This window comes from Osmerus eperlanus, chromosome 27 (assembly GCF_963692335.1).
Source record: "Osmerus eperlanus chromosome 27, fOsmEpe2.1, whole genome shotgun sequence".
Taxonomy (NCBI): Eukaryota; Metazoa; Chordata; class Actinopteri; order Osmeriformes; family Osmeridae; genus Osmerus; species Osmerus eperlanus.
Window position 1 is genome coordinate 3,866,194 of NC_085044.1, and position 25,207 is coordinate 3,891,400.

Genomic DNA, 25,207 nt, shown 5'->3' on the forward strand with positions numbered 1-25,207 from the left:
CCAATGCAAAAGACAAAGTATTGTATGTAATTAGATATATTTGGAGATGATTCATTCATTTTAACCAGTTTTGGCTCCGTTGCCTTCGGTGTGTCACAGAGTAGTGCGTGTTGTTGTTGTTTAGCGAGGGCAGGTGTATTAGACTTGGTGAGGTGATTTTCATGCATTAGCTGTGATCCTGCCTGTCTAATCACCCTCGAACCTGTGGGAAACCGATAAACATGGCATTTTAGACATCATCATCTCACCTCGGAGAGAGTGTGCGTTTTCTGTTTCTTTGCGTACAAAATAAAAAAGGTAGAAATGGAAACTAATGTTCCAAACGAGGGCCTGATAGCCACAGATGTAAGGGTTAAAGTCTGTCGGTTATTCCCTGCCACGGTCATCTTCTGGGGCTGTTAGGATGCTAGTTGGACTTGAAAGCCCATCTCTGCCAAACCAGCACAGGAATGCAAGTATGGGGCACGCACCAGTCCTTCAGGTCCAAAATAATGCCAGATAATTCCGACAAGGTATACAAGGAGCCAATGTGAGGAACATGTTTAATTAAAGAATCGCTCAGCGATTAGATATTGACACTTCTCAGGGCACCAAGAGGAGTGAGAAAACATCACAATCATTTATTTACAAGAAAGAGGTCTTCGTGATTCTCTCCGGTTGAAAATAACGCATGAGGTTTCTTCTATCAATTGGTCTAGTGCTGAGGTCACTGTTTATTTGTTTCACTGTCACTTTGTTCTGTCAATGCCATTCGTTCTCATTCTAGTGGATGCTAGCCTATCCCTTCATTGTTTATTACGTACAATTGCCTTGGCAAAAGCAATGTAATTCTGATCAAAATATAGATAATCATCAACAACAGCACATCATTTGTCGGGGATGGCATTTCTTGCCTCTTCAAACCCGACTACCCTGTACTTTATTTTGAATAGCCATCTATAAATAATTCTGGGGTTTTCTGTGCACTGACTACATCTTGATAATTTAGAGCGTGGTTTAGTATGGTACATTGTGGCACAGATAAACTGCCTTTCTAGATAATCATAATAGACAGAATAAGTGAAAAACACCTCAAATCAGTAGATACTTGTTGTCTTGAGGTGTTTAAATGGTAATAATCTTCTTTTTAAAGAATGTCTGAAACGATTCGAGTGGATCGATGTGTAATCATTTCACAGCAGATTATTCCAAATATTATGGTTGATTTTCTCCATATATTACCAATTTTGCTGAGCAAAAAAATAAAAAATACCTTAGATTATAGAGCTTAGATTAGAAACATGGTTTCTGCTGGCGGTGAGTCAGTGCTGGCAGACATTTGGTTTCATGTGGCTCATAAACCTTTGTCGCAGCCGGCATCCAGGAGATGAAACAACACGGCTTAATAATGTGTTAAATTGGACATGATTTCTGGATAGAGAGTTAATTTTATGCCACCTTCTTCGGCTTCCTCTCTTCATTAATCTGGACATTTGGTTCACTCAGCTTGGTTGCAAGAACAAAGGCCCGCTAGCGTTATTTTATGATTTTAGGTTAATGTTGCGTAGTTAAAAATCCCTATCCTTGGTAACCACAGGTCTGAATGTGCCTTGTCCAAGAGGTTCGCTTGCCTCCTGTTTGAACCCAGCATGGCAGCATGGCTGCACCCCAGAGTTAGAGCTCCATGTCCCTAGATTTGTTGCTGGCATGTGGATTAATTAGGTCGCTGACCATGTTTGACATCACATCTTGTCATATACCAAACAACCGTGTAAAGTGAGACTTGACCTGGCTAGAATATTTCTGGTATATTTTTTGCTCAAAGACTAAATGTTTAAGATTAAACCCAAAGGACATTGCTGGGGTCTTGACTCATGATTTTATGCTCTTGTCTCTGTTGTTTTGCAGGTTGGGAATCAGGAATAATGTAAAGAACAACTTTGAGCCACGCTTTACTTGATGGACGTTCTTCAAGAAACCAATTTTGCTGTGCTGGCCCCACACCTGGAACAGGTCCACCGAGGAGATGACAAAGGTGCAGGCATATTTACGTATATACTGGTTGTAAAACAGCACAAACTAATTTGTGTGAGATATACCAATTATTATTGTTCTACGACATAAAGAAATGTTACCGCATCATTCCATCGTTCCCCAATGGTTATGAGACGTTAAGCAACAAAGTTTAATGCTACACATTCTTTTCATTTTCCTGCTATTTAGTTTGTCCGTGACCTTCAGAGAACTGAATGTAAGAATCTCCAGTCTTGATATTTAGTGACCTTAACCTTTGCTGCATCTGAATGGATTAGCGATGTGTCATACTCTGAAAGGATCTGGTGTGTAATGACTGTTTTCTCTAGTCTTGTAGTACCTTTTCCTCTTAGAAATGACACTGTTAATGGTGGATGTGACATTACACGAAGCAGAGAACAAGTGCACTACCTTATTAAGGAATTGAAAAAAAAACTGGCTAATATTTTTATATATTATGTGTCTCAATATGACTCCATTGTGAATGTCTGTTATAACTTTCATACTTTCTCCACAAATGCAGTGCAGAGTGCAGAAAATACAATGACAGACATGAGTTACATTTACATTTAGTCATTTAGCAGACGCTCTTATCCAGAGCGACTTACAGTAAGTACAGGGACATTCCCCCGAGGCAAGTAGGGTGAAGTGCCTTGCCCAAGGACACAACGTCAGTTGGCATGACCGGGAATCGAACTGGCAACCTTCGGATTACTAGCCCGATTCCCTCACCGCTCAGCCACCTGACTCCACAGTTTCCACAGATGTGGCTTTCACCTTTTCAGTTTAAATTAGCTCTTTTATTTCAGGTTCATGTAGAAATTAGTAACATATATGAAAAGGCATGCCCTGTCCATTTGAGGTCTGATGAAAAATAAATTGATAATAAATTGATAAGATGATCTGAAATGCTGGGAAAAATACAAAAAAGTATATATTATATATCCAGTATTCCTCTGTCAAAGACAGTGTTGTTTACATTGTTTATTGATATATTATTTCATCTTTTTGATCTAATCTCTAGAATCACATGAGGAAGGAAGTCAGCTGAAGGCATACAGCACAGTTACCCCACCTCAAGATATCAATCCAACAGGAAGCCAAGAGTGTGGGAGAACTTCTCTGAACCAATCCCCACCCCTTCTCATCGCAAAGACCCCCGAGCCCAACGATGACTCCTCCCCCCATGCCGTCTCCCTCACCTCCCACACCGCCGAGGCGGTGAGTCCATGGTCACCGTCAGAGGACTGTGGTGAGAAGGCAAACTTCGCCAGGATGGAGTCGGGCAGTGTGTCTGCTCTGACCGGGGACTGCCTCCTGCAGCAGAGCCGCGCCTGCCTCGGCTGCTTCATAGAGACGAAGGACACCGAGGTAGACCAGACCGAGCCTGGTCTGGGCCTCAGCCAGGACTACGACGCCTGCCCTGTTGCTGACATCGCCATGCAGTGCATGAGCTCCGGGGACGGACTCCGATATGGGGACCAGCTGCTCTCCGACCAGCTGCTAAGCTACCCGGCGCACAAATCGGAGGTGTCCGAGAAGATGGACGAGGATAAGTCTGCTGCAGACAGTGACTCGGAGGACCCCGCCACAAAGAGCATCTACGAGGGCCTTCTTCTGGACAAGTGCAATGGGGACGAGGCTCTGCTGGCAAACTCCAACCAGGACTGGGGTTGCTTCGAGTCCTTCATCAGCGAAAGCAAAATCGAGCTGCTCGACCTCTGCTCCAAGAACGACCTTTCCGTCAACCTGTTCTCGGAGGAAGACGTCGACAACTACATGTTCGACGACGAGGACGAGGACTCCACCCTGGGCAGCGACGTGTGCTCTCTGAAGATCCGCTACGAGTCATTCCAGGACAACGTCCGGGAGAAGACCAACGCCATCCAGGAGGAGACCCAGTTCAGTTTTTTCCCCAGCGTGGTGGCGAAAAAAGAGGGGGAGTTTGTCAGGAGGGGAGCCGAGGGGCCCCACGTTAAGGGGGAGGTCAAGGTCTGGCCAGCGGGTGAGAAGGAGGACAAGACTATGTGCAGCTCTGCTGAGGAAACACCGAATGTCAGTCCCGAAAGTAGCTACCTGTTTGACCTGAATAACTCCACGGAGGACTCTGGCGAGTACAGCGACGACAGTTCATGCACGGGCTCCTCCCTCGACACCTGTCCGACCAAAAAAAAGCACCGCTTCCTCTCCAGAGAGAACTCCAGCTCCTCCAGTCACCTGAGCTACGGGCTGCGGTCCAAGAGAAAGGTCCGGTACAGCGAGGACTACTTGTACGACGTGGACTCCATCGAGAACGAGAAGACCGAGAAGAGCTCGGAAAAGCGGGACAAGCCGCCGACGGGCCTGAAAAAAGAGAAGGACGACGACTGGTGTCCGAAGAAACGGAGAAAATCCTCCCGAAAAGAGCCCCCCGTCATAATCAAATACATCATCATCAACAGATTCAAAGGGGAGAAGAACATGTTGGTGAAGCTCGGGAAAATAGACACGTCGGAGACAACAGTGAGCTTAAGTAAGGATTTAGTTCATAAGTACCAGAAACTGGCCCCTCTAAAAGCCTACTGGGAGAAAAGGCAGCAGGAGATACGGCAGCGCAGGCTGGCTGCCGGCGATAAACACAAACGCCTGAACGGCTGCAGGCGTTCCCTCAATTCCTGCCCGTCGAAACGAAAATACAGGATCGCAAACAGGGTTCGGATTCAAAGGATCCATGCTGTAGAGCCCTTGCCAAGTCCCAGCCATCACAAGCGAGAAGGGTGTGCAAAGGATGAGCCTGTCAGTGCAGATAGTGTGACGATAACCACGACAACCGCCGACTGCGCGGCTAGATTAGACCGAGGCGGCTTCACAGAAAAAAGCCGATCACAAGAGAGGGAGAGGATAAGAGGGGGGAACAAGAACGGCAAAATAAGGAAATTCAAAAGTGAGGCTCGACTACTGTGTATGAAAATGAAAGGCGTTCAACGTGAGACCGATGAAATTGCGATAAACCTACAAGAGGTTGGGCCAGCATTCCCACAACAAAGCCTTGATGTTGATCACAGCGTGGGCAGCCCCCAGCTTTGTGATGGTTGCCCTGTGAACCCCCCCGAAAAATCTTCACCTTCATCTTGTTGCCCCTCTGGCACACTGAGACAGCCTGTGAATACCTCTTTACCGGTTATCCCTGGAGGCTACCTCCAGACCTTACTAGATGCATCGGATTCATCAAGCAACAATGGGGTCTCCTATTACCCCCAGCACCATTCCAGACAGTTTCCTCACGAAATGTCCCAGGAAGAGAATCAATTCAGCAACCTGCGGCCTTCCCAAACCTGCGTCCTCTCCCCTCCCTCTGATTCGGAGCTCCAACAGTCGCCCTCAGATCAGATGGAGCCAAACTTCTCCCACACGTGGCAGCCTAGAGCTGAAGAGCTGTCATTTACACCTGGCTCTGCTATGATAGGCGCCGGATACTCTAGCTCCATGCCTTTAACAGTGACAAACGACATGCCGGGGTCAGGGTACAGTCAAGTAAACATGGACGACAACAGGCTTCTGTATGACAAGTCATATCTGTCCGAGAAGCCTCCAGAGGAGGAGTCGGACATCCTCCCAGGTCAGGTCTCGTCCGAAGACGGCAACGAGCAGCTCTGTAGAGTCACCATCAACACAGACAATGGGAGGCTGGTCAGCTATGACTCTGTGGGCTCGCTCTCAGCCTCTTCCAGTAATTACAGCTCCCTAAGTCTGAAACCTTGTGAGAAAGATGGCGAGGACGGGAGCGAGAACTTCTTGGAGCACTGCAGCCCAAAACTGGTTATCCAGCAGAGCACTGAGGAAATAACTCCCCTCAGGGAGTCCACGGACCTGCTGGACATCTCCAACTTCACTCCCGATAAATTTCGACATTCTTCCGTGTCGGAGATGTCCCCACCGGACACGCCCAGTCTGTCCCCACAGGTGATGGGTCCGGAGATGAGAGAGTGTCAGGGGAAAGTCCGGGAAGGGACTCTCTCCGCTACACCCGGGGGGAAGTGGGACTGCCACGTCTCGCAGCCACAAAATCACGAAGACCGAGCGATAAACAATCAACAGTTCCAGTTCCACGCTTTCGCTTGCGAGGACGACACAGGGTTGATCGATAAAGCCGCCGGGGGCGGGGCGGACGGTTACGACGGAGCCCGATCTATTGATAGAGGCGCGAAAGGTCCAAAATCGAAGAGGAAAACAAACAACAAACAGACCCTTGGTCAGGGCTCCGCAGACGAACAGAAGAAAGCCAAGCCTCCGAGGGCTGCCAAGACGCCGAAGAACAAAACGCCTCGACAGAATGCTCGCGCGTCCAAAAAGATAAAGTCCCTGCTTGATGCCAAGGCAGCTCAAGGACCAAATCAGTCAATGCTGGATTTAGATGGTGGAGGCCTTGCTGGAATGACAGATGACTGGCCTTTGCTGGGGGATCATGGTGGGCGCTGGGCAGATGGCAGCACCCCCAATCCTGGGAACGATGACCAGCGAGAGTTTGAGGAGCCTTCTAATATTCTGTCCAACATCGTCTCTGGAATGGCGGAGGTCCAGAGGTTCATGAAGGTCTCCATCGAGCCGCTGTGGGACCCCATGTCTGGCCTCTGTCAGCCTCAGGAGGCCAACAGCCTTAAAACTAAGACCCTAAAGATTTTGGCGGGAACCGCACCAGACGTCAGGAAAAAAGCTGGTTATGCTGCATCTACCGGGACGGGGCGGGGGCGGAAGGCCACGGGGAGGGGGGCTAAAAGCCAAGCCAAGTTCCTCCCCTCCAACCCTTTCTTTTCCCCTCTCACTCTGGACAGCAACATGTTCAACAAGTCCACCCTAACCCTACCTGGCATATGTGGGCCCGCGCACAAGAAAATGTACCGACACAAAACCAGCGCAAAATTTGCTCGGGATGAGAACAACACTGTTAAGAAGGACTCAACCAAGAACGTAGCGTTGGCCTCTTATGAGAAACGGAGGTAATATATTTTATAGTGGCTGCCGAACACAGTTACACAATTTCCTCACCTTTTTCTTTCTTTCTTCTTTCTTTTTTTTGTTGCCAGGATCCCCCTTACTCACCTGCAAGTTTTGCATGGCAAAGGCACTTACCTTGTACTCCACCTCCTTCTTTAAACCCCTCAAGTTGTGCCGAAGTAGCTGACGTGCATGTGAAATTGTTTGTTCTACCTTGAAAACTACCTAGCATATTCTGTGATCTCCAGATTGACTTGGATTTCAAACTTGCTGTGGCTGCATTTTTCTTTTCTGACAATGCTGCTTTGTGTTCTTTGATTTCAGTTGTATTTCAGTTGTCCAAGAAGGTTTGACTAATGTATAATCTATGATAAGAAATATGCCTTGAAACTGTTTGTATGATGATTTGTTTTTGTTTTTTAATTCTCCTTTTCAGCGGTGCTGCTTTCTTCATCCTATCAGTCTCTGTAGTCTGTCTGTGGCTTTGTACAGCACTCACAGTACTCATCCTTAGCGTATAGAAAATGGTTGCCTTCTGTTGTACAATAGAGAGGGGAAGACTGATAGAAACAATCGCATATCCATTCCATTTATCAGTGTTCTACTGGTGTCGGAGAACCTGTTCTCCCTGTTCTGCTGAGAACAAGTCGTTTCATATGAAAAGGGACATTTTTGTATGTATTATCTCTACAACTGTCTGAATTTTCTTATTGTGGAAATGGCATATTTTTGCCATTTTAATGGGAGGGTAGTGGAGGGAGTACCCCTGTAATTATTTTATAAAACTTGGATGGCATTGAATAATTTTGATGTATTCCAGTACATTGCTCTCTGAATTGTAATTTGTCAATGCTATTGTACAGAGACATATGCAGAATATGATAATAATGATAATTGAAATGTATGTGCCAAACAATGAGCTGTACAGACATTTTATCTATATGGATATTTGCTGTTTCAATTTCTTTTTTTGTTATGGTTTGGGATGGAGGTTCTGAACAGCCCGCATTCCAGAGGGATTCATTCATTACACCAAGACCCTGCAGCTCACAGTGATACATCATCTACAATAAAGTGTCTTTTTTATACAGTCCTTAAAAATGATTATTAAAGTCACCTAACTCTAAAACCTGCTGACGCACTGGCAAGACAGAGCCTCAATTAAGTGATTACTTTGTTCAAATGTGTTGTGTTGGTAACATTACTGTACTGAGAAGTCTTGTTAACTTTACTGAAATATTGTTGTTGTTTTTTTGCTATGAATAGATATTGGTCTTATTTAAATTTGCACTACTCAAGTTAAGGACCTATTCTCAAAATTGAATCCAGTTTTATTTATATATAGATCAACAACAAAAAAAAGTGTAATGATAATATCCAGTGAGATCAGGACAGGAGAAGGCAGCTATTGAGATGCTGACAACATGGGGGGGGGGGAAGTTGACAGACTTAGGTGTTCTCTGCCCATTAAAATGTACTGTACTACTACTGAATGAAATGAGGGTTCGATGTAGCACTGTTGAGCTGCCACAGGGCTGGTGAAGCTACTTCAATTCCATGCAATACTGAAAAGGACAAAAGGATGTGCTGTGTGCCCTATTTATGAATGTATTAGATACTTTTATCATGTTGTATGTAGTTCTGCCATTATTGATTATTATTACGTTTTGCCTTTTTGTTAAAAAAGAATAATGAGCTTTATGAATAAAGTAAGTTGTTGCCAGAGGAATTCCAAAAGAACTCAAACATTCTCAAAAATCTTGTATATTTTTCAGTGTTGCAATTTGTACAATATTTTCTAAGTGTATATTTTTCTTAGAAAGTGCTGTGAAGTATTTGTGTGTATTCCCTTTTTAGCCTATGTAGGCAGTGAAAGGGATGTATTATGACTTGACTGGTTTTAAAAACCAAAATATCAAACTTAATAGGAACCAGAAAAAGAAGACTGGATGACAAGAGAAGATATACTGGATTAAACTGTAACATTTTGTTTGGGAGTTTTGTAGTCAGACCGATCTTGTTGTGAGAGTTTAGTGTAGTGTAAAAAAACAAAACAAAGTATGACAAAATATAAAGAAAAATATTTGTGATCCATTGCTGTTTTATAGATTTTCATGTAAATTAACTATATTATTTTGTTTTGTTGTAACAGTTGCAAGGGTTTAAATATTTGTGAAAAAGCCTGTATGGTGATTATGTACTATTGGTAATTTGCGAGTTTTGTAATATTGTTTATGGAATAAATATGAAAAGGAAAAAGAGCCTTTGATGCCTTCAAGTGAGCTTATTTGTTTGTTTGTTTGTTTACACAGTCCACTAGTTTGGAATCTATCCTTCCTGTGGAAAAAAAATATTCTTACTCAGGCAATATTTGAAACTTCACAAAGGACCACATTCTTTTAGCTATGCAATAAACATGCAAAGGGAAAAAAGACACGAAAAGCTACACGTGTAGGTTGTCTCGCAGGAAGAATGGTATGCGGTCACTACTGGTGAAACAAACGTGTTGTGCCAGTAGATGGCACTATTTTATGATTTTCAATTAATTATTTTGCAGAAATATACCCAACCGAAATACCCGTGTGTTCACTTTGAATGTTAATTTACAAAAAATAAAATTGTCATATTCTTAACAAACGTCCGACGTCTGCCCAGAGAACATGTGGGATGGGATATCCAATCAGATTTTACAACAATGTTGCTTGGCAAACAAAAGCGTGCGCACACACCAACACGAGTACGTCTCATCTCACGGTAGCCGTGGATTGTTACGTATGATGAAATAGCTAGATACAACACTCATTGGTTAGCTTTAGCCGCTCATAAGTTAGCTTAATTAGAGAACCATCTTACAGTTTGTGCAGAGGTAGAAGTGGTGTCATTTCGAACTTTGAATTTAGTGAGTCTGAATAAAGACAGGAGAGGTATCGCTATATAAAATGTCTAATATAAAAATTTTCGGCGGCAGCTCTCATCCGGATCTTTCAACAAGAATAGCGGAACGATTGGGACTTGAACTGGGAAAGGTTGTGACAAAAAAATTCAGCAACCAGGAAACTTGGTATGATGTTTATCTTTTTTGAGACATAAATGTTTTAAAGATCTAGCTAGTGTAGCTAATCTCTAGCTAGCCATAGTTTACAATGACCTAGCTATCTAGCTAACCATAGCTTTGCTAATAGTACCACACAGTAGCTTTATGCGAGCTAGCCAAGAGAGTCCACACATGTGTTTATAAATGTGACATTTAGCTTGCCGGTTCTGTACGTTAAATTAGCATCTACGTTAGCCTTATTTACAATGAGCACCACAAATCCAAAGAGTGTGTTTGCATTCTGCTGTGTAATAAACTCTCCTAAAGATGGAATTCCATGTGGGTGATGCGAGGGAGACTTTGATATCCATTTTCCACGCATGCTAGCCTCGGTGCCAATGGATGACCTTTTGGGCCCAGGGTTTATTTACACCGCACTATAACTTACGAACTAGAACAGTTTCTATACGTCTTGACGCCGATTTCTTGAGTACATACCGCTATTATTCATTACCTTGCATACGTAAACATAGTCACAAGCTTAACTACCACAAAGGTAGAGACAATCTTGGGAAGATGAGCTACCAACTACACGCGCCATGTTTTCCATTGTTGAAACGCATATCCACATTTTAAATGCCTCATGTGTGCTGAAATCTTATTTTATTGCAGTGTTGAGATTGGAGAAAGTGTCAGAGGAGAGGATGTCTACATTGTTCAGAGTGGTTGTGGTGAGATCAACGATAACTTGATGGAGCTTCTCATCATGATAAATGCGTGTAAGATAGCCTCGGCCTCACGAGTGACTGCAGTCATCCCCTGTTTCCCATACGCGAGACAAGACAAGAAGGACAAGGTGGGGGTGAGGGAAACTTGTCAATTTATATTCTCTCATCACCCAACACGTTTTATAAGTATATATTTTTGGAAATAATCTTTTCAGTTCTGTTCATCTCTCAGAAGATCCTCCTATCTGTTTTATTATCCACATGCTCTGAGCCAATCAAGACAAAGATAATCAATTCTGACTCTTCCTCCAGAGTCGTGCCCCCATCTCTGCAAAACTGGTGGCTAACATGTTGTCAGTATCTGGAGCTGACCATATTATCACCATGGACCTCCATGCATCCCAGATACAGGTGAGCATTGTTCTTCTGAAAACCAACATTTCTTTAAGAGTGCCTGTAGTTTGATTTGCATTCGGATTCAGGAACGTGACAACATGGTATGTAAAAGCATGCTATCTGGATGTGTAACTCCTTGCACAGGGCTTTTTCGATATCCCCGTGGACAATCTCTATGCTGAGCCAGCTGTGCTGAAATGGATTAAAGAGAACATCAGCGAGTGGAAGAATTGCACCATCGTGTCACCCGATGCAGGAGGTGCAAAGAGGTAAGTGGAGGCCAATGGACTTTCGTCCTCATTTGTGAAATCCCTCATCAATATCGAGGGTGAAAAGGGCCTCTCAAATTGATCCGTTTCGTTTTGAATCGAAAGGGCGGCAGTTCTCAATCATTGACTTGAGTGACCGAGGTATTGTTCCCCTGATTACATCTTTCTCCTCGTAGGGTCACATCCATCGCAGACAGGCTGAATGTGGACTTTGCACTCATCCACAAAGAAAGGAAGAAGGCTAATGAAGTGGACCGCATGGTTCTGGTCGGGGATGTGAAAGACAGAGTAGCCATCCTTGTTGACGACATGGCAGACACCTGTGGCACAATCTGCCATGCGGCAGACAGGTAAGGGGCCGCCACCCAAAAGAGAAACATTTGCCCCAATAAAAATGCAATTTATTTATACTCCCTACATAAATGTGAGGTATGTGTATTGCTAATTTGTAATTGGCGTTTTTTTTTTTAAATCCTCAGGCTTGTGTCAGCCGGTGCTACGAAGGTCTACGCCATCTTGACCCACGGGATTTTCTCTGGGCCTGCAATCTCTCGCATCAACGATGCTTCTTTTGAAGCGGTGGTTGTCACAAATACAATCCCTCAGGAGGACAAGATGAAGCTGTGTTCAAAAATACAGGTCGGTTTCAGTTTCTACTTGATGGTTCCACATGCAAAACATTTCACGCACGCTTTTCCCCTTGTTTGTTCTTGGATGGTGATGAGTGCTTATGCAACCTAGCAGGACTTGTGGAGACAAAAAACATCCCCCAAGTTACTTTCAACTGTCTATAACATGTTTGATATAAATATCAAATATCATATTGATATAAAAAATATTCATACTAATAAATGCATATAAATACCATTTTCACTTTCGTAATGTTCCTTATCACATGAAGCTGTATTTTGGTTTACCAATGCTGCAGCCTAATGGACCCCTCTTACCCTTCTAGGTTATTGACATCTCCATGATCCTTGCTGAGGCCATCCGCCGGACACATAACGGAGAATCAGTGTCGTATCTCTTCAGCCATGTTCCCTTGTAGGAACACCTCATAAGTTCTGCGTCGTACCCTGTCAGACCTGGGAATCTGTACTCATGGAGGCATAGAACGCCATCTTCTCTGCCCAGTCACTCCTTCCCATGTTGGGCAAAGGGATGAAAGTAGTTAGGGAATACTCTAACCCCGAGTAGATATTTTTTATGGAGAGGGTTCTTTCAACCTTACCATGTTTGAGGCTTTCATTGTGTTACATTGCACTAGCTCTCAATTGGTTTCACCATTGGACATTCTCAATGTAGACCCTTTGGTGTAGTTACTTAGCATATGTTGGTATGCCAAAGTGATTCTTTAAGGCATTATCAATTGAAAGACTGGAAACTCTAGCTAAAGCTGCTGCTGATGCCATATTTCTGAGAAAATGTATACCCCAAAACAGTGGGTTACAATTTGAGATTGTTCTCTTGTCAAAGATATTTTGGGGATTCTGGAAGGATGGGCGATTGCCAACCTAACTGTTTCCTAGCTTTTGAGTTTGTCAATTGCTATTTAATAGAATGATGGTTGTACACGATTTCATGTGTTTAAGTGTTTACAGTCATGCTTTTTCAGCCATTTTATTGCTCCACAAAGCTTGATGTTCTACATGCCATATTCTTGCATACAATTTCAGTTAAATATCCAAGTGTCCTTAATTCTATACCTTGGCGTGTGATATGAAACATTTGGATGCTGATCAATTTGGTGATTCATGTATTAGTTTCTGTGCCCACATTTAATGACTGATGCAAGTTTCATGCATGTTGGTATGTTTAATTTTTTTTCTTCCCCGCTCAGAAAGCAATAACACTTATATGCATGTAAATTCTGACGTAGCTGTAAATGTGCTGTAGCTTGCGTGGTTACAGAGAAGTGAAAGTGCCACTGCTTGGTCAGCACTTATTCAAAATTGGTAATTCACCCAGTCATCTCATTTTTTTTTTGTTTACTTTTTTCAGCATGGAGTGGTTTTATTTTTTATTAATTGTCATTGTCACTAAAAGCAATACGGTACACGTCAAATCCCTCACAACAGAATATGTACTAAGAAAAAAATATTGAATTTACTGCTGTTCAACTAATTTGTGATTTTAATAGGGTTTATGTACAGGGCACTGCTCTTTGACCCCATGTCGATTAATTTGAAGTTGCCTTAATGTTAAATATTGAAGGTCGACATAAATGTATCCCCATATCTGGTAAGAACCTGCTTTCTCCATGGAGACCGATATGAATGTATTGTGTGATAGATTTCAGATCAATAAAATAGCCTGCATTTTGGGAGATTCGTGTCCTCATTGACATATTGAATTACGCCAAGCTAAGGTTATTACAATAATAATGATTTTGCTGAAAGTTTTGTGCTGCACGGAAAAATCGGCCATAGAACATCGGCATCGCGGGAACACGTGTGTAGAATCGTTATAGCTACTCTAACAGCAAACTGTCGTCAGCAGACACCAACTCAAGCTAAAAGCGATCAAACGTCAATGGATTGGGCAATTTATTCAGGAGATACACTAAAGTAACATTGACAATTCTAAACAGGTTAGTGCTATGTACAATCCTACAGTACAATAATTGGTGATACCTAGTAGCAGTAGGCTAGCTACAAACGGCCTGTTTCCTAGTGATGTCTTGGCACCGATCCCTAGCTCTGACGCTGCGTTGACGTTGCTCTGGTTTCCTCAAGAGGCAGTGTGTCAAGACACTTAATCCACATAAAGACTGGCGTTGCTCTTTAAATCCAACCAATCTGTTGAGTGTCTTATGCAGTGCTTAACTAGTCAAATCTAGGTCAGAAGACAACAGTGGATTTTCACTGATGCTGTGAACATTACAAGAGTAACGTATGACAATGATTTAACTTTTAATTTTATTTTAAGAGGTGTCATGGTGATCCCAGATAGCTGTTCTGCCATGGAGTCAGTGAAGAAGGAGGGTCTCTGGAATCAAGCAGAGAGTTCAAGCTCAAGGTTGGAAAAAGACACTGCTGCTATGGAGCTGGAAGTGTGCAAGTTACAGGAATTAGTTCTGAAACTAGAAATCCAAAACGAAGCACTTATTGAGAGGAAAAAGAACCCTTCCGACAGACAACAGTTGTTTAATGACGATAGTCTCAACTATTCTTGCGTGCCCAAAATCTGTCCCACAAGACCGGGGCAAAATCACAGTGTCCGGGGGGACTCTGAGCATGTACGATTGGACAGTAAGGATGACCAGTCTCCTACTGGTAGAAGTTCCATGAGCAGACTGGGGAAGGAGAAAGGACACTTGCCACATGTTAACTCTTGCGAAGATGCATTTGAGGGGACTCTGGGACAGGAAGGCCAAGAGAAGAACTGGGAGCCGGAGACAGGAGAAGCACAGTCTGCTCTGGATCTGGTGGAAGTCCTGGATGTGGAGATGTGCTCAGTGATAAAGGATGAAGAGTGCTGGTAATGTGTCAACATGACTTAACTGTTGTGATTGAAGGATTTGTTGAAACCTTTTAAGTAACTTTGTAGGCCTCTCAATGCAATTGACCACAATCACAATACGTTCGCTCTGCTAAATCCCTTAAGCAAATCCATGTAATTGGTTCACAGGTTATATGAATCTCTGAAGAAACATGCATTTGTGGAAGGAAATGGGGAGTCTCCTGTGAAGTGGTACAGAAAAGTCCTGGACAACCACAGCCCAGAAACAGAGGTGGCTTGTCGCACACTTATTAACATGTTAGACCAAAGTAAGTGCTGTATAGACACAAATATTCTAACCCTATCACATGAACAAATATTCTCAGTGAATCTTGATATAGCATGTAGTCGTTTCTTGACCCGAACAGGCTGTCATTTCTTATTTCTTTGTTCTTTTTTAGACACAAGGCTGAGAAGGTTCTTTAACACCAGTCCCTATAGACATCCCATAACCTTCCCTGTAACACACTGTAAGAGATCATCTTACATTGGATGCAACAAGTCAGTGGATAATATGGATCAAACCTTTGACGGCTCAGGTACGGTATCGCCAGGACAACAACATCTCCAAAATCCTTTTGATTGTTTTTTTTTTAATGGAATACGCAATATTACTTTTTCCAAAATGCCTGAAACATGAATCAGTACTATAAAGGAAGAACAAAATAAAGCCTCAGTAAGAATAGTTACTGATCTTGATCCATTTGTGTTATTATTGCCTTTGTACTGTAGATCACAGCCAGGCCTGCCTAGCTTTGTATTCACCGCCAAGCAAAGATTTGAGTGAACTGCATTCCTCTGAGGACTCCATTACCATGGACTACAGACTGGAAGACCTCACTGATGTCCAGATCATGGCTCGAATGCAGGAGGAGAGTGAGTGTTGGAATCCTTCTGTCATAATTAGAAGCCTTCTGTAGATTTGCACATTGTTAAACTTTGCACGTGTTTTGACTCTGCAAGGTTTACGTCAGGACGTAATCTCCGTTCCTGCCCCCCCTCTATGCTCACCTGTGAGCCAGTTCACCAGGTCCACTGTCCAGATGGGTCACCATAACAGATCTGCCACACAGCTGCCAAAGTCTACCCACCAGGTGGCTCAGTCTAAGATTCTTAAGCTTGCACAGGGCAGAGGTAAGTAGAGCATCGCCCCCACACATGCAACGGTTAGTTTGACCACTTGACAATGGGAAGTTGAAGATGACTGAGAAGTTTGTTATTTATTACATTTAGTCATTTAGCAGACGCTCTTATCCAGAGCGACTTACAGTAAGTACAGGGACATTCCCCCGAGGCAAGTAGGGTGAAGTGCCTTGCCCAAGGACACAACGTCATTTGACACGGCCGGGAATCGAACTGACAACCTTCAGATTACTAGCCTGCTTCCCTAACCGCTCAGCCACCTTACTCCCCCTGACTTTATATTAGCGGCTCTGAGAAACAGCATGCCGAACCTGGACTCGGCTCCTCGTACCAGCCTGCGCTCCCTCCAGGCTGTCAGAAAGAGTCGGTGTATGGAGGACAACAGTCAGCATCCTACAGACCACACCACCCTGACCTACCCTGTCAGACCTCATTCAGGTGCGTTTGGATTCTCGTAGCCCATTTAAAGTATTTTAATCACAGCTTGATACAGACCATAATAATATAGAATTGCTGAGATAGAATGAACTTGTTTTTTTCTGACAAATAAATGAATGTAGAAATATGATTACTTTCTAGGTGCCATGTCTGGAAATAGTGGCCGGTCTGTGTCGGACTCTGTCAACACCACGGTTTACAGTGGCCCAGTAGCTGGAGCCAGGAACTCCCTTAGAGAGTCGTTTCAAGCTGCATCCATTAGGGGGCTGCAAAGAGCCCAGTCTCTCAGCCCCTCAAAGATTAGGATTCAGTGTCCTGGCAAGGAGCTCTCGGTAAAAGGGTACCTGTCAATTCATAGTCGTGTTTATGCCTCCCCTGAGAGATCCACTACCCTAGCATGGGGCAGAATTGGGCAGCATGCCCGGAGGTAAAACAAATAAACATAAACAACTAGGCACCTGCTGTAAAAGTTGTGGAGTCAGAATAAACAATTACAAATTGAGCCAAGACCTTTTGTACCCATTTTTATGAATTTAAAGCAATGTTTACTTTATAATAAAAAAAATGTTTATAGGAAGGAATAACTGTGTATTAAGTTCTGAATGTACCGTAAATTCCGAAATAAAATCAGTTTATTCACATAGTTTTTTCTTGTTGCATGCATTCGCAGTTCCATTCTTGATATTTCATATTAGGCTCCAGGAAAGACAAGAAATTTGAATGCTAAACTAATGCATTATGCTTGTAACGGTTGTGCTGGACCCCCTCCCCCCTCCGTGCTAACAGCGGGCTGTGTGATTGGTTCAGGCCTCGAAAACAGCCTTCAGGATCTACAATGGCGACCAGGCCTTGAATACGCACCATGGCAAATATAACCTAATTCCGTATGTTCGGCGAAGAAAGACAACGTTTACTAGAAAATTGAACTAAACGAACAAATATTACGTCTCGGTCTGGTAAGAGCATTATGCACTCATCGCAATATAACGGCGGGTCGTTTAGTTAAGGCCTAGTGAGGGCCTTCTAAACCTCCTGAAATAATACAATGGCCGACACTGCAGTTATAGCTAGGAAGCTAAATAGAAAAATGGCTGTCGAGGAATAATAGCATTTACGCCATTTCAAACCATCGACATTTGCTTGCCTAAAAATCTCATTAAAAGCTACTAGCGAAATGTATTTATTTCGGTATACTGTAGCCTGAGTGTTGTTGATCGCCGCCTTCTGTGCTAACTTGCTAGATAGCTAGTATATATTGTGCTAACTAATTGCTACCCGATTTAGCTCACGCTACTCGCTAGACCCAAATGACTGTCAATGTAGCTAGCAAACGTTAGCCATTTGGCCAGTAGATACACACCTAGCTAGCTAGCCAGCTAGTTATTTTGCTAGCTACTAGCTAGGTAGCAATGGAAAGTGATAGTAGCTAGCTCTAGCTAAATAACGTTAGCTATTAACTAGCGTATGCTTCCTGCTTCAAATCGAATTTCATGCTAGGTTTTGCTTACCAGCTGAATACATACATTTGTCAAGCTTAGAGCTAGCTAGGTTGCTAGCTAGAAAAAAAATTGAAATTAAACATGGATGGCATTTATTATGGCCTGAAAAAGTGTCTGGCTTCTGTTCTATTAATAACTTCAAAATGAATTCTATATGATCTGGCAGTGAGTCACCTCCACAGTCCCGAGAAAGTTAATGTCTTTATGATAGGCTGCTGCCATCTCGGTTCTGGAGGTAGTGCCATCGATCTAGCTACAGCAAGAGTACTCTTCACCCATTGAACCCACTGTGTACACTGTGTGCCTATTACGTGACCTACTAGCTGCCTTCTAGTGGAATAGCTGTGAAATTACAAATTGATGCGTTCATTTTTCTTAATCTGCTGATAAACCAGCTACATTCATCCCCACACAGATCAGAAGAGAGCAGATTATGCTGACTGAACACTCAGGTTACTAATTAATAAATTTGCTCTCCAGTCAGAATGGAATAATTATATTTAAACTATAGAGGGTACAATTTGTGAGTGCTTGCAGCAGCCACAGCAGGGGCAGTTGTAACTATATCACCTCCAAACCTATTGATTCCATTAATATCAAATGTCCGTAACGTACAAATATATATATTTTTTACTACTAAAAAACAAACACAAACACCCCCAAAAAACATGAACATTTTGAAAATATCTTTTGATTTTATTTTTTAAAGATACATTTTCATTTTCAAAGTATCACTGTCAACTGTCTAAGTTGATTGAAATGTAACTTTTTAACCCTTGTGTTATCTTCGGGTCATTCTGACCCATCAGTCATTGTGACCCACCGTCGTATTGCGACAGATTTACCGCATACAAAGACAAAGTGAAGCATTTTCTTTTAACAGCTAGGCTGTCTCAGACCCCCCACATTGCAAAGGTTAAAAGAAAATTATTTTAATTTGTTTTTGTATTGGGTAAAATTGGGTAAACACAACGATGGTTCGTTATGAACCTTTGGGTCATGTGACCCGAAGGCAGCACGAGGGTTAAAGTAAAGTGGGCTTTTTTTAAAGATAAAGCAAAGATGATCTGTTATATTATAATTTATCAGTGTAGACTAACAAGGTTACAACTAACAAGTTACAACTAGATAGTTCAATGTCAAATTTAAATGTTCAATGGAGTGGAGTTGTTATGATCCCTGATAGCTCAGTGGTTAAGGATGTGGGCTATTGTGTGAGGGGTCTTGTGTTCAAATCTGTCTGAAGGATCTAATTAATGCTTTTTCAATGACTGAATTCATGGAAATACAAATATTTTTTCAGAATTTGTTTGATTTTAATATTTTTTGGGTAAAGCATTGTGTAGGTCGTAAATTTCAATCTTTATGGTCTTAAAATGTCTTAAAAAGGTCTTACATTTGACTTACTGAAACCGGCAGGAACCCTGACTTAACCTGGCAGTTAATAGAATGGACCAGTGTGGAGATGTGCTGAACTTTCAAATGCAAGACTCGAAGCTTTCCCACACAGTCATTATGCAGGACTTTGGTAAGTTATGTCTCCATTGTGTGAACAGATTTTATTGAATAGAATGTGTGTAAAATTCAACAGTATTCATACCAAGATATCACTTAGTCAGACCATCACTTCCAAACCATCACTTCCACGCAGTGGCAGGCATGGGCGGCATGGCCCACATCGAGGGGGACCACATCATCGTGTCCGTCCCCGAGGCTGTGCTAGTGTCGGACGTGGAGACCGACGAGGGCTTCGCCTTCGAGCACGAGCTGGTGTCCGAGGTGGTGGAGGGGCCGGACATTTGCTGCGGCGACGGGGTCGTCGAAGCGGACGGCATCTCCATCGGCGAGTCCGTCCTGGGGGCCGAAGTCGCCATCGAGGAGGTCTTGGACTCCAGCCACCACGTGCTGACGACGGACCTCATGGAGGAGTCTTCCGGCGTTCCCGACCAGGTCTTCGAGATGGTCTCGGAGGAGGTCCTGGTCTCCAACTGCGACTCGGAGACGTTTGCCCACGAGGAGCAGGAGGACATGGCAGACTCGGTTGTCACCGGCCACTCTGAGGAGCAGGACGACGAGGACGAGAGGAGCGCCTCGGAAGACTACCTCATGATCTCTTGTAATTCAAATGTTAATAATAATTATTTTCCCTTCACAATCAGGAATCGTCAGGAATTGTCAGGAATCGTCCAACTTGAGAAGTTTGGTCATACGGTAAGATAAAAGTCGTATACTTTTCTACTTCCCAGTGGATGATGTTGGGGAGAAGCTGCACATGGAGGATTCCCCTCTCAAGCTGAGCGCTGGGGTGTTGCAGGAGGAGGATAGCTCTAAAGAGGGAGATGACTCCGAGGTCATCAAAGTGTACATCTTCAAAGCAGAGACTGATGATGACGTGGACATCGGTAAGGGCCCGTTATCACACTTCTTAAGCTGTGGAAGTGGGCCATTGATTTGAAAAATACACCCATCCATTTTTTTTCCCCCTCTAACATCTGCCCATTCTTCATTGCGTGAAGGTGGAACGGAGATCGTGGCGGAGAGCGATTTCCACAACGGCCATGCTGTGCTGGAACAAGGAAGTATGGGAAAGATGTTGAGGGAGAAGATGGTGTACATGGCTGTGAAGGACCCATCTCAGGAGGAGGCGGACATGAGTAAATCCCTTTACCTTATATCTCTCTCTCTGTCTCCCTCTGTCTCTCTCTCTCTGTCTCCCTCCCTCTCTCTCTCTCTCTCTCTCTCTCTCTCTCTCTCTCTCTCTCTCTCTCTCTCTCTCTCTCTCTCTCTCTCTCTCTCTCTCTCTCTCTCTCTCTCTCTCTCATATCCATCCAACAGAACAAATAATCATTTGAGTCGCAATTGCCTGACTGATGTCCTTGTGTGTGAGCAGCCTGCAGCGAGATGGCCGACGAGGTGTACATGGAGGTGATTGTTGGAGAAGAGGAGGCCCCTGCCATCCAGGAAGTGCTGGACGACTCCAGCCATAAGAGCTTTGCCCCTGTAGCCTGGGCTGCAGCCTATGGTAATACCGTGTTTTATCGCCACAACAAGCGTTTATGGTGCTATGTAGATAATAAACAAGAAGGATTGTCTGAACTCATATAGCATCTATAGTTCGAGGCTTAGCAAACGATCTCAAATTAAAGTCACTTGAAAAAAAAACTTTTAACCCTTCTCTTTCTTCTCAGGTAACGGTCTGGAATCCAGACTGGAGAACAAAACCAGTGGCGGGGGACACTACCTAAAGATCAGCGATAGTCTTAGCACCAGCCGAGCCCTCAAACAGAAAATCAAAAAGAAGAGGAAGGGAGAAACCCGGCAGTGTCAGACAGGTACGAAGGCGGGCGTCTCCAAAGTCCTCTACGTTGTTCTTTTGTTTGGGTGGGGGAGGGTGGTTTGTGAATCTGCTAACTCATGTTTCGGTCTCTTGATGTCCTCAGCTGTGATCATCGGACCGGACGGCCAGCCCCTGACCGTGTACCCCTGCCACATCTGTGGCAAGAAGTTCCGATCGCGGGGCTTCCTGAAGTGCCACATGAAGAACCACCCGGACCACATGCTCAAGAAGAAGTACCAGTGCACGGACTGCGACTTCACCACCAACAAGAAGATCAACTTCCACAACCACCTGGAGTGCCACAAGCTCACCGTCAAGAACGACCGCGTGCCCGAGTTCACCGAGTTCACCCGGCGCTACTGCGTGGCCAGCCCCCTCAGCCCCAACAAGCTCATCCTGCGCGACAAGGAGCCCAAGATGCACCGCTGCAAGTACTGCGACTACGAGACGGCCGAGCCGGGCCTGCTCAACCGCCACATGCTGGCCGTGCACAGCAAGAACTTCCCGCACGTGTGCGTGGAGTGCGCCAAGGGCTTCCGCCACCCGTCCGAGCTCAAGAAGCACATGAGGACGCACACGGGCGAGAAGCCCTTCCACTGCCGCCACTGCGACTTCCGCTGCGCCGACCAGTCCAACCTGAAGACGCACGTCAAGAGCAAGCACGGCGCCGAGCTGCCGTTCAAGTGCGGCCACTGCCCGCAGGCCTTCCCGGACGAGGAGGAGCTCCAGGGCCACATGGACGTGCTGCAGGGCCACAAGACGCACCAGTGCCCCAACTGCGAGCACAAGAGCACCAACTCGAGCGACCTGAAGCGCCACGTGATCTCGGTGCACACCAAGGACTTCCCTCACAAGTGCGACATGTGCGAGAAGGGCTTCCACCGGCCGTCGGAGCTCAAGAAGCACGCCGAGACCCACAAGGTGGGCCGGCTGCACCAGTGCCGCCACTGCGAGTTTAAAACCCCCGACCCCTTCACCCTCAGCCGGCACATACTCTCCGTCCACACCAAAGACTTGCCCTTCAAGTGCAAGAGGTGCAGGCGAGGCTTCAGGCACCAGCTGGAGCTGAAGAAGCACATGAAGACGCACAGCGGACGCAAGGTGTACCAGTGCCAGTATTGCGAGTACAGCTCGTCGGACGCGTCGGGTTTCAAGCGGCACGTCATATCCATCCACACCAAGGACTACCCTCACCGCTGCGACTACTGCACCAAGGGCTTCCGGAGGCCCTCCGAAAAGAGCCAACACATTGTGAGGCATCACAAGGACATTTTAATGTAGAGCTTTACACCCCCCCCTCCCTCCTCTTCCCCATCCAGAACATTCTCCGTTTGACTAGAGCAGGGAAATGATTTGTAAAATGGTAAAAGAAATATCATTTGCTCACCGTTTGCGATATTTATTAACGTTGTAGCCCCCAAATTGTCATCAGTACTCACAGATGGGGTCTTTTCCAGCAGGCAGCAACCAGGCCCACTCTGAACTGACTAACATCGCAGCAAACACGTTTTTCTTATAGTTGTCTGGATTGATAATGTATTGGATTCTGGGTTTGTGTCACGTACTAGAATATATGTACTCTATGAATGCCATGAATGTTGGTTGTAACCCTCACTTTGACCTCTGAAAGTGACTCAGAGTTTGTATAATTTTAAGCAAAGCTAGCAATAAGTAATGAAAATTGATCATGATTAATTCTATGAGGGAAAAAACCCTGCAATTTCTTGTATTTTATGTTGTCCAAGAGGGATGTGGGCAACCAGCTTTTCACTTGGGTTTCTGCTCATACAAATGCTTTGGAAGAAGAAAATATTTGTCAAACAAGATCTTTCCCCCTCCACGTAGGAAACGCCCAGAGCCAACGTCATCTTCATTGTATCAGGTATGAATCATGTATAAGACGATCAGTGTTCCTTTAATCTTTACAATATCAGGTTTTTAAAATCTTCACAATGATTGCATTCGCGTTGAAGTCACTGTCTGCCATATCACTTTCCCAGTTACCCTGGTTTTTAGAACTTAACCACAGGGTGCGAACCAAAACAGTAGCTCTGCTTGTAACAGAAACCATACATGTTGTGCATCCTTGACTCTCGCCTGCATCGCAACATGTCAACTCTGATTCATTTCAGGCCATATGCATTCAGCTCTTTTAATTAAAAGGGTCAAATTATTGTTTTGTTTATTAATTTAAGAGTTTTTAACACCTGATGATTAAAGAATAACTATTTGAAAGAACGTCTATCATGACCCCCTTTATTTTTACTGCAGTAATCGAGTACAGATTCAATATAGCAAAGGAAAAGGATATTTTAAATGTTATATCAGGCTCCAACAATTTTTTGTAAACAAACACTAGAACTGTTATTGTACTATATGTCCAAACACTATTCTTAAATATACAGAAACATTCTTTTTAATGGAATAAACCTATATAAATAAAGGATTATGAAAACCTGATTTCTGATAATATGGCAAAGCACTGCCTTACTGCTATTAAAATAATCCATAAAATCGAAAGTGTTTTGAGTTAAGAACACATGGGCTGACTAATATATGGTTTCAGTGGTATATATCTGTGAAAACAATTGTAGCGTATTTGATCAATAGTTCATTGGTGTGGCAGAGGTCCCCCAGTGTGGGCCTACATGGGCCTTCCCATCTGGGCACGGGGGAACTGGGCCCTGGAGGTGTAGTCTGGAGCAGTGTAGGTAGGCGCAGGGAGGGTCGGACCAGGATAACCTCCTCCCTAAGAAACCAACACAGTCAGTCAGCGTGACTTCCACGGTGCAAATGCTGGTAGGGTTAGGTCTCACACGATCTCACGACTGTGGAGCGACCCACTCACCATCATGCTGCTCTGCCTGGAGACGGGTTGGGAGGGTCTGTAGTCGTCATAGCGATCTACGGGTGGCGCTCTGTCCTCGTAGGGGTTTCTGACCGATGGGGAACGTCCGTTACCTATAAGCTGGGTCATGCCGGTGGCAATGCTGCAAACACAAAACGCAATGTTATGGAGCAGCCAAGCAACATGGAGAAGCAGATGGTTTATCATGCGATGTTATTCAGGAGGACACACGACTGAATTGTACTAAAGTAAAAGAACATGTACAATATTTTAGCGCCCCAAATTAAATTAAAACATCTCACTTGTATGGCTGATTTCCTGGATTGATCATGGGGTTCCTATCAAAAGAGGGCTGTGACACATTTGGCTGAGGGCTGAAAGAGAAAATATTGAAATATTTAAAAAGAATCAAGAGCATATCGGGAACATGGACTAAATAAAAAATGAAAACAGAGGATAAATACTTGTACGGCTGATATCCTGGAGTGGGTCGAGTTGGCTGGTCCAAGGGAGGGTGCATTACATTCGGCTGAGGGCTGAGGAGAATTTCGGAAAAATCAGGGTAGTGTCGTCATTTCAAACAGCATCCATGCCGATCATGTTTTTCAAGAGCACGTTATAGAAGAAGTTTGAGCTCCATATTTAGGCCCTTCCCATTGATGAGACACAATCAAGCCCCTCAAATGATTCTGGCCTGCTGAGAGGTTACCTGTAAGGCACGCTTGGGCGGTTGGTCATAGGGAGCCTCTCTTGAGTGGGCTGCACGTACGGACCTTTGGCACGACTCTAAAAGCAGGCAGATAACCAGCCAGGGAGTTATTGGGGAGGAACATTCAAGACACAAAACGGGGAAGAGATGTCGACCTGGCGTGATAGATCATTTCTGGACGTGAGCATTTCCGTGCTGTTATTGACGAAACCGAGACGAAAATGTTTTGGTATTCAGACACAGTATGTTTGGTTTTATATTGTCTTTCTCAAAGGCTTGTGACTTCACACTGTGATAAGAGTTTCAACCCCCACCCTT

At 44.2% G+C, this 25,207-nt stretch overlaps 5 protein-coding genes across 8 annotated transcripts in view; 4 read left to right on the forward strand and 1 right to left on the reverse strand.

Annotated features, from left to right (window-relative positions):
- The first annotated feature begins 1,885 nt into the window (after positions 1-1,885).
- Positions 1,886-9,248, forward strand: LOC134013665 (neurite extension and migration factor-like). The gene is made up of 2 exons (XM_062453279.1): positions 1,886-2,014; positions 3,038-9,248. The coding sequence occupies exons 1-2, from the start codon at positions 1,939-1,941 to the stop codon at positions 6,991-6,993; spliced, it is 4,032 nt and encodes a 1,343-aa protein (XP_062309263.1). The 5' UTR covers positions 1,886-1,938; the 3' UTR covers positions 6,994-9,248.
- Positions 9,249-9,728: 480 nt separating this feature from the next.
- Positions 9,729-13,735, forward strand: prps1a (phosphoribosyl pyrophosphate synthetase 1A). Of its 2 annotated transcripts, none has more exons than XM_062453457.1 (7): positions 9,729-10,048; positions 10,694-10,883; positions 11,062-11,160; positions 11,290-11,414; positions 11,591-11,764; positions 11,894-12,053; positions 12,370-13,735. In XM_062453457.1, the coding sequence occupies exons 1-7, from the start codon at positions 9,927-9,929 to the stop codon at positions 12,460-12,462; spliced, it is 963 nt and encodes a 320-aa protein (XP_062309441.1). In that variant the 5' UTR covers positions 9,729-9,926; the 3' UTR covers positions 12,463-13,735. The 2 variants fall into 2 exon arrangements, with proteins under 2 accessions (XP_062309441.1, XP_062309443.1); XM_062453459.1 differs by having other exon boundaries at positions 10,694-10,877.
- Positions 13,736-13,856: 121 nt separating this feature from the next.
- On the forward strand, positions 13,857-17,149 carry LOC134013713 (SLAIN motif-containing protein-like). 2 transcript variants are annotated; one of them, XM_062453389.1, is made up of 8 exons: positions 13,857-14,004; positions 14,343-14,894; positions 15,045-15,184; positions 15,317-15,454; positions 15,648-15,791; positions 15,879-16,049; positions 16,344-16,496; positions 16,638-17,149. In XM_062453389.1, the coding sequence occupies exons 2-8, from the start codon at positions 14,350-14,352 to the stop codon at positions 16,925-16,927; spliced, it is 1,581 nt and encodes a 526-aa protein (XP_062309373.1). In that variant the 5' UTR covers positions 13,857-14,004; positions 14,343-14,349; the 3' UTR covers positions 16,928-17,149. The 2 variants fall into 2 exon arrangements, with proteins under 2 accessions (XP_062309373.1, XP_062309375.1); XM_062453391.1 differs by lacking the exon at positions 13,857-14,004 and adding an exon at positions 14,069-14,253.
- Positions 17,150-17,266: 117 nt separating this feature from the next.
- On the forward strand, positions 17,267-23,749 carry LOC134013694 (zinc finger protein 711-like). The gene is made up of 8 exons (XM_062453354.1): positions 17,267-17,452; positions 19,415-19,523; positions 19,647-20,111; positions 20,242-20,397; positions 20,512-20,649; positions 20,886-21,017; positions 21,184-21,327; positions 21,436-23,749. Exons 2-8 carry the CDS (start codon positions 19,445-19,447, stop codon positions 22,611-22,613), a joined length of 2,292 nt encoding a protein of 763 aa, XP_062309338.1. The 5' UTR covers positions 17,267-17,452; positions 19,415-19,444; the 3' UTR covers positions 22,614-23,749.
- A 140-nt stretch (positions 23,750-23,889) lies between these two features.
- The window catches only part of zgc:158432 (uncharacterized protein LOC555281 homolog), a 2,862-nt gene continuing 1,544 nt past the window's right edge, over positions 23,890-25,207 (reverse strand). For both annotated transcript variants that reach the window (XM_062453436.1, XM_062453437.1), the window contains 5 exons: positions 24,890-24,966; positions 24,645-24,716; positions 24,483-24,554; positions 24,181-24,322; positions 23,890-24,081 (listed from right to left, as the gene is read on the reverse strand). In XM_062453436.1, the coding sequence (XP_062309420.1) occupies positions 23,977-24,081; positions 24,181-24,322; positions 24,483-24,554; positions 24,645-24,716; positions 24,890-24,966 (468 nt within the window). In that variant the 3' untranslated portion in view covers positions 23,890-23,976. The remainder of the gene's footprint in view (positions 24,082-24,180; positions 24,323-24,482; positions 24,555-24,644; positions 24,717-24,889; positions 24,967-25,207) is intronic.